Source organism: Phaseolus vulgaris, chromosome 2, assembly GCF_051622355.1.
Source record: "Phaseolus vulgaris cultivar YP4 chromosome 2, ASM5162235v1, whole genome shotgun sequence".
Lineage (NCBI taxonomy): Eukaryota > Viridiplantae > Streptophyta > Magnoliopsida > Fabales > Fabaceae > Phaseolus > Phaseolus vulgaris.
In genome coordinates, this window is record NC_143499.1 from 32,426,166 (window position 1) to 32,435,098 (window position 8,933).

The following is an 8,933-nucleotide window of genomic DNA, read 5'->3' on the forward strand; positions in this document are numbered from 1 at the left end:
AAAGAAACTACTTTATATTGTTTAAAATACAAAACGGAGTCAAATTTCGCTATTAAAAAACTAAAAATATATACTTTCAATCTTTTACTCGAAATAATTAATAAATATATGTTTTAAATAATTATAAAAATATTTTTTTGAAACACAACAAATGAATTAATTACTCCGTTTAGAATATTCGGATCGGGACCGAATAGTAAATGGGAATTGCTATTATTTTCATAAAAGACCTGGGTAAATTAAGAAAAAATGAGTAATTGTTGTGTCAACGAAAGATGTAACTTTCTAAGGAGCATTACAAAAACAATATATTGTAATAATATATTTTGGAGCTATTCAGAATTCATACAAATCTAAGTTTCAACCCTTTCTTCTGTTACTGTGCTAGGGCCTCAAAATCCCTTTCTTCATCTTCTTCTCCGACGCAATCTCATTCTCATTGCTTCTATCTGTACCAACAAACTTCAGTGCTACACTTTTCAACGCTCCCAATTTAAAGTTCCATTTTCTAGGTACTGTATCGCCTCGATTTCCTCATTCTTCTCAATTCAACCTCCATTGTGCACAATAATAACCTTTTGAAGACACCACCATTTTGTGATTATCTTTTTCTGAGCTTAATCTAGCTGTTTCAGATCTTGGGTTTCACATCAAACTTCGAGTGAATCTTGAACTCCAATGAAATAATATTGTTTTTTTCATTCATAACCCCGCACCCAAAATGGAGATTTCGAGTGGAGGTTGTTCTCCCAGAATCAGGTCTGAATACCCGAGGAAGGAGGGATCCGAGGGAACCCCTGTTAAGCGGTTTGAACTCTCTGATCGTGATCGCAATTATGAAATGCAATCAATGAATGCTTTGGATATTCTGAGAGAAACTGTTAGGATTCTTAGGTTCAATTCATGGGGTTTCGTTGCAATCGCTGTTATGCTTATATGTCCTGTTTCTGCTGTGCTTTTGTCTAATGTGATAGTGGATATGACTATTGTGAAGAATCTGTCTATTAGGCTTATGTTGGTTGCCCAAGCTAGTGGTCTTCCTCTCAGACCAATTATCAAACAGTCTTGTCAGCGATTTGCAGAGACTGTGGTTTCTTCAGCCATGTGCTTTCCTTTGTATTCTACTTTGTTGTTATTGTCCAAAGCTGGGATTGTCTATTCTGTAGATTGTACTTATTCCAGAAAGAAGTTTGACGCTTCCAAGTTTTGTGTGATTGTTTCTAAGATTTGGAGGAAGATCCTCTTCACATATCTGTGGGGGTGTGCGCTTGTAGTTGGTTGCATCACCTTGTTCTGTGTTTTCCTTGTTGCGTTCTGCAGTGCATTGGCTGTTCTTCGGTTTTCCCCAGATATTGTTGTGTACTGTGCAATGATGGTTGGGCTGGTTTTCTCGGTTGTCTTTGCCAATGCCATTATCATCTGTAACATTTCGATAGTGATCTCTGTGTTGGAGGATGTTTCGGGAGCGCAGGCAATGCTGCGGTCTAGTATTTTGATCAAGGGTCAGACTCAGGTGGGTCTACTGATATTTCTTGGATCGACTATAGGGATGGCCTTTGTGGAGGGCTTGTTTGAGCACAGAGTAAAGACACTGAGCTATGGTGATGGATCTTCAAGAGTGTGGGAAGGGCCACTCTTGGTGGTGATGTATTCATTTGTAGTGCTTATAGATTCCATGATGAGTGCAGTTTTCTATTTCAGTTGCAGATCTTCTAGCCTGGAGATCTCAGATTGCGAAGGCAACTCAATTTTAGAAACTATGACCATTTCTGCTGAATCAATAGGAATTCAATGACATTGTCAGCATGGTATTGATTATGCCAATTGAATTAATAAGATGAAGAGGATGCGGTAAGAGTTTGTTCCCTGAAAACTGGGTTGCAATTGAGGAACCTTGCAAGTTGCAACATTTTATCCATTGAGCATTAGATAGGAAAGCTATGTTGAGGGGATGACTTTGAATGGCTTTACCTTAACGAGCTAGCTCATTTCGGCGTACGGAAATTACTTTTTAGTTATAATACAAACATGGAGAAATATGAAAGCCGGATAGTCAATGTATTGTTTTTTGAGTGTTAGTAGAAAAGATAATATTTTATAGGCAAATGTAAGAAATTAATTTGAATCAAACCACACTTTTGTTGTTCTCTTGTGATACACAGTTTGAAGCTTCTTCCTGTATACTGTATTGGGTAACAAAGAGAAATTTTCTGCTTAATTGATCTTTTGTTTCAAACATTTATAACTACAATTAGCTTATGTAGATCAACAAGCTTATCACTAATCAGTACTATTTGAAAAGATGTCATAGGTGAGTGAGTCTATTGAATTTTGTACTTTTATCTGCCTCGTTATTTACAAATATCTCCTGATACTTAATATTTCTTTCTTTTGTTCTAAAATGTTTAGGGGTCTTTCAAGGATAAGGCATCCCACAAGCCTCACCAAGAGGTCTTAGGTTGGTATTTACTAATTCGCCTATTAAGGACTTGCCGTGAGGTTTGAAAGGTTGTTCCCAGTGTTAAACTTGATGCCTTTTTCAGTTTTTATTACATTGTTAAATTTTATACATATAAAGAATAAGTTATCTGTTGATAATCAGTATGCTCCATGTGGATTTTTGAAAAAGTATCCAGAGCTCATTTGTACTGAGAAATCTCTCTCTGTCTAGATCACTAAGGGATTCACCTTCTGAATTTACCATGCATTGAATGATCTTTCTGTGTGCCTAACTGCTTATTCCTTCTAGCTCTATGTAGGAGAATATTTGTTAAACTTGTAAAAAATTTGTTGTTTCACATTTTGACCTAACAAGGTTATAAAATATAAGTGTAGTCTGATGATCTGCTCCTTCAATTTGCAACAAAGTTGAGCATGGCCTTTCTACTTCCCTGAGTGCAGTAACCTTCCCTTTACTAGATGATGATCCACTGCTAGAAGTACCTTGTTAGAGAGCAAAAAAATACTGCGGTTGAGGCTTCTTTCATATGGCAAGCAGGGTATTTCATTCTATTTTGTTTGTTTATTGCATTTGAGGTTGGCAAATTTTTGTGCCTGACAAATATTGTTTAGCAACCTATTTTATTCTCGAAAGAGTGGTAGCAACATGTTATTAAACAATCCTTTTAACACACTCTTATAATGGTTAAAATTTATTAGAAATTACAAAATTATGAAAGATTGATGAAATAAGATGCTGAGATCCACGACATTGTTATTTTCGTAAATTTCAATCAACAAGAGTGTGCATTTAAAATAGTGTATTTCTAGCATTTCTCTTCATTCCAATGGTTCAAGGAATTTTTATGGCCAAATTGAGTGATCAAAATATTATGGTGTTAAGATGTGAATGAGAAATGCTCAAATCTTCTTATGCAAGACTAAGGCTCTATTTGGATAAATTTATCAATAAACACTTTTAGGAGAAGAAAATAAAAAGATAAAATTAATTAAGCTTTTTTATAAGTAAAAAACAACTTGTGCATTTTAACTTTTATTAAAAAAAGTGCTTTCATTTAACTTAATTGTGTTTAAGTTTATTTTCATGGAAAAAGATTGACTCAATTTATTTTCTTTTTGTACAAATATTACTTGTGTATCTTGGCAAGAATACCAAATTGAGTAATAAAGTAGTAAAGTTGTATTTATTGAGAGACTTGTGTGATAACTAGACAATTCAAATATTATTTTTTTGATTTAAGGTAAAATAAAAAGGTAAACAAATTTAAAAGATAATTGTATATAAAATAAAAATAATTAAAGACTTCGAAAATTTACCGAATAGTTAATTTGACTTTAATTTCACCAGACCTTATATGCAATCATTATTTGATTTTGTTCAATCAAGATTATGTCATCAACTCTCAAAATTATTTAAGTCTTAATATCTTAATACAAGTAATTTGATTCCATTGGCAATACATTGAATTAGTATGATTAAAGTAGTTGCTTTAAGAAAAAAAAGTTTTAACTATGATTTGTTGCCTTCTTCAATTCATAACTCGTGAATTTTCCTATTACAATTTTTTTGAACAACAAAAAAAGGATGATTAATTAAAAATAGGGCTGGATGTTTTGAGCTATGAAAGAAATATATTATACATAACTTTTCTAACACTCTAGCACCCACACGATGAGGAATTGGCTTTTCTTTTTACATAGTTATAAATCTAAATCATCTAAAGTAGAACTCCTTTCTCCTTCTATCTAACAGAATATGTTTATTTAAAAAAAAATACATTTCAAATTATAAAATTTGAAAAGATATTTCCAGTATAATCTAGAATATATTTTTTTCTTAAAAAATTACATTTCGGATTATAGAATCTAGAAGGTATTTATGGAAATACCTTCCGGATTTTATAATCTAGAATGTTACTAAAAAAATACATTCTAGATTGTAGAATCCAAAATATATTTCTGGATCTACAAATACCTTTTGGATTGTATAATTCAAAATATATTTTTTAAGGGTTAAATGATCTTTTTGTCTAAACTATGGGGTGCCAAAAGAAACTCTGAAGTTGTAGGAGGAAAACGCCTAAATCACAACATGCCTTAATCACAACATGTGTAAATATTCCTTTGCTTCTAGTTTTAACAACAATTAACAAAGAATCGTTGTTAAAAGCGACTTAAAAATTTCAAAATTATCACCACACCTTTTTGAAGATTTTTTATTAAGGAACCCTTACTGAAAAAGTGTCGTAAATGATTATATTTACACTAGTGACATTGATGAATCTAATGGTTATTACATAATCTAACATGTCCACTCTCTTCTAAAAACTTTGAACCAATCACATTCACCATTACCTATATTATTCAACTTTAAGATCACTCTCTCCTAAAATCAACCAACTTATAGCTGAAATCTTGGTAGCTAATTATATATCAATTTATAAATTATTTATTAATAATAGAAATTACTTTAGATACCAATAATATTTTTAGTGTTTAAAATATTATTTAATTTAGTCAATATAGTAATTAATTATTTTTTGTCTATAAAATTAGTTTATATTTAATAATGCGATAAAATTTGTAATCAAGAATACTAATTAAAAAGAAGATAAAAAAAATCCACAATAATGGAATTAATTTTCAAATCAAAGATCAAATCAATCAATATTGTGTCTAATTATGATTCATTGAAACATAACACATTTTTTTTTCTAATCATATAACACTCAACCAAGAGTTTTTATGATATGGTCATTACCATTTCAAGGTTGTTTTGATGCACTTTTATGTTATAATTCTTAAAAACAACACCAAAAGTTTATCCACGTAAATTTTGAACACTTAATTCCTATGTTTGAAGTACAAGGATCAATTTTTGTTTAAGAGTATTCTAAAATAGAAAACAAACAAAAACTAAATCAAGTAATCAAGGCTAATTGGAGAAGAAAACTAAACAAGACATATTATTTTAAAAACAAAGAAAGATTACACAATTAAAGGTGATTAAAGATTAATGAAAATAATTATATCAAACATATAATAGGCATGCAATAACAACTATCATCAATTAAGATTAACCAAATATTTGGATAAAAATAAAACCATGAGTCACTCTCGAATTTGTGACTGAATCAAAATGTTTATAAAATAATTAATAATGACATGTTTTTTAATGAAAATCTAATTAGAGATCAAATTGTTATAAAGTGAAATTTAAGCCTAACTCAACCCCATAAAACCAGTTTATAGGATTGAGGTTTGCACCCACTTATATACAATGAAATGTCCTTATCTCTAGTCGATGTGGGATCTCCATCACAAATTTGCAACAACTTTTGTCATGGATTTAGCGACCAACTCATTAACCATACATGGAATCCTTAAATCAAATTGATCTAAAAAAAATTCAATTAACTTTCACACATAAGAATTGAATAGAAAACATCAACATTAACATGTTCTTGATTAAAATGCATCATGTTTAAACCAAAAACTCTGATGACCAAATAATAAATTCGTATTTGTGATTTAGAAGATAAGATCAGTAAAATATGATTTTTATTCAAGAACACACAAAGCATTTAGTACAATCAATTAAAAAGTGGAAATAAGCAAAACTAGCCGATTGAAATGAAGAATAATCCATAGAATCCAAGACCATTCACTTTAATCGATTGAAATTACTTGAAACTCCTTATGCAGTGAAGTATGTCTCAACCATTAGTTTGAAGTTTAAGAACTCAAGAACATTTAAGAACGACAAATTATAAAAGATAGAAGAAATTAAAGATAAAAAAACACGCCACTCTCAAGAGAAAGATAAGTGCAAGAGGAAAATCACCTCAAAAGGAATTTACCTCAAAAGGTGAGTTATGTTACAAATAAGAGGATACATGTTTATATATACTAGTTATAGAAAATGAAGGTTTTATTTTATCACTTGTTTGGTAGGTACATATATTTTTCCAAACAAAACTCTTGTATGAAATATGAAGAGTTTAGTACATAATTTCTCAACCTACACCCTTGTTTTTTAGAGCTAGCTTTATATCCAAACTAAAGTACCTTAAAATTTTATTTAAAGAAAAACATATATTTTATATTTTTATTTACAAGAAAATTATAAAAAATATTAAGAATTTTTTTTATATTTTCTTTGAATCTATTATGTATTCCTCTTATGATTCTTCCTCTATAATCTTTTATTGACTTTTTACATTCATTTTCTTTATTTCTTCTTTTTTAAACCCTTATAAACTTTATCTTCAGGTAACATATAAATAGGCTAGTGATGTGTCCATGAATAGTAACATCATAATAAATTAATATTTTAATTAGATTTTTACTTTACTCTTTAATTTAAATATTATTTTATTATTATAAAGAGTTTTAATTTAAAATATTATTTTATTATTATAAAGAGTTTTAATTCATTATATTATTTTATTATTATATAATGAATTGTGAAGTGAGTGTTTTTACTATTAGGAATGTCAAAAACAACTTTATATCATATTAATATTCTTTGATTTGGGATGAGATTAGATTAGTGTATAAGGATAAATTGTATATATCTCTAAATAATGCAAACTAATACTTTTGTTAGTTTTTTATTTTCATCTTTATGCAGTATAATTCGCAAATCACCTTGTACAATTTTTTTTCATTATTCTTTAACTCAATTCGATACTAAGTGAACAACAAAAGTAAATGATAATGTAAAAAAAGCTTTATTTAGGATGAAATTAAAGAATATGGGCTAAATGGCATCTCTATAGTAAAAGATAAAAAAGAATATCTATGCTACTCCAATTTTATTTTCTGCGTAGCTAGAATGAAAATGAAAAAGTGAGCTCCCAAATGAGTGAAAGACAATTTTGTTCCTCACTATAGTGCCTCTACGTCAAACGTTAAGAGTTAGCATCCTAAAAAACCTTCGAATTCCTTTCCATTTTCTGGTCCAACTTGTAGCCTCAAACACTCAGACACTCCGGTTAAGGTGTAAAGACAAGCCGAGAATTTACGTTCATACTTCATCCTGAAAGTTTCTCTACCTAAGGATGAATCATCAACATCGTAATAACTGTATTCCTCTATCGCTCCCACCATCTCTTCTGCTATCTCAAATGGAGAAAAAGAGTAACTCAGTGATCCAGCACAGTCCAAAAACTGAAAATCACAAGCTTCCAACTCTCCTTTACCACTCACAATGTGCTTGTTTTCATCATAAACATGATCACCAAAATTATACCCGAAGCTGAAATCTTCCCCGCTACACTTTTGGTTAGAAGTTTCTTCATGAGTTCCGCAGCTATGGTCACAAGTAGTTATGTCATAAGAACCATAACTAGCACCATAATAACTTTCTTCAACAATCCCATTTCCTTTCATATCTACAAAATTCCCGTAGTGGGGTTCTTCTGTTTGGAGATATAATATAGGTTCTGGTTCAGGCTGAGATTCATGTTCTGGTTCAGGTTGAGGTTCTACTTTGGTTTCTTGATCATAGTGGTTACTGGGAAGAGGAGAGGTAACCCTACATGAAGAGGCAAAGTTTCTAGCTTTGAGCCTAACAAGGAGGAGTTTGGCAATTTTTGGAGGAAGAGCAGAAACAGAAGGAGAATATTGGGATGGAAAAAAGTTAGTGCGAGTGTTGGCACCACGAAGCAAACGTGCTGCAGCATCATAAGCTCTTGCAGCATCTTCAGCATTGTCGTAAGTGCCTAACCAAAGTCTAATGTTCTGTATGGTGTCTTTGATTTCAGCCACCCATCGCCCTGAGGGTCTTTGTCTCACCCCAATGTAACGTTTGTTAGCTCTTCTAGCTCTAAGTATAGCAGCAGCCATTGAAGCTGCTTCTTCCCTTAGTTTTTCCCATTCAGTGTTACCTTCTTCACTGTTCTTTTCTCCTCCTTCACATTCCCATCTTTTTCTCTTGTTTGCCATTTTCCCCTCCATGAGGCTTTCTTTTACGTTCGATCGTGCATTGCAGCACTGGCCAGCGCACGCATTTATAACAAAGTGAGTGCAGAAGCCGTTTAGTTGAAAGTGAGATATTTGGGGTCTCAAATGCTTGTTACTTCCCCTTGTTCCAACTATAATTCGGCTTTCTTTCTTTCCTTGTTTTTTACTTAAAAAACAAACCTTAGAACCCTACAGAACTTTCGCTTTCATTCTAGGGGAGATTACAAGATGTACTTCTTAATGAAACTAATTTTTGCATTTTTCGATTTTTAATGTGAGAATTAGTCTCACTTATAAATTATGTATTAGACACAATACGAAAATACATATAATTTCTAAAATATAAGACACATAGACACAAATCTATATATTATATAATTATTAATTATATAAATTGACAATAAAGATTTATATGCATAAGTATGTTCTAGATTTTTTTTTTAACAGAAAAATGATTTTTTTGACTGGTTCAAAATGATTTGTTTCTTATTTTTATAATCATAATA

The 8,933-nt window shown here is 30.9% G+C and overlaps 2 protein-coding genes across 2 annotated transcripts; one reads left to right on the top strand and one right to left on the bottom strand.

Moving 5' to 3' along the window:
• Nucleotides 1-334: 334 nt before the first annotated feature.
• LOC137811525 (uncharacterized) lies at nt 335-2,218 on the top strand. Its single transcript, XM_090298611.1, has one exon. The coding sequence runs from the start codon at nt 722-724 to the stop codon at nt 1,793-1,795; it is 1,074 nt and encodes a 357-aa protein (XP_090154737.1). The 5' UTR covers nt 335-721; the 3' UTR covers nt 1,796-2,218.
• Nucleotides 2,219-7,351: 5,133 nt separating this feature from the next.
• On the bottom strand, nt 7,352-8,409 carry LOC137809377 (uncharacterized). The gene has a single exon (XM_068610499.2). The coding sequence runs from the start codon at nt 8,407-8,409 to the stop codon at nt 7,381-7,383; it is 1,029 nt and encodes a 342-aa protein (XP_068466600.1). The 3' UTR covers nt 7,352-7,380.
• Between the last annotated feature and the right edge of the window lie 524 nt (nt 8,410-8,933).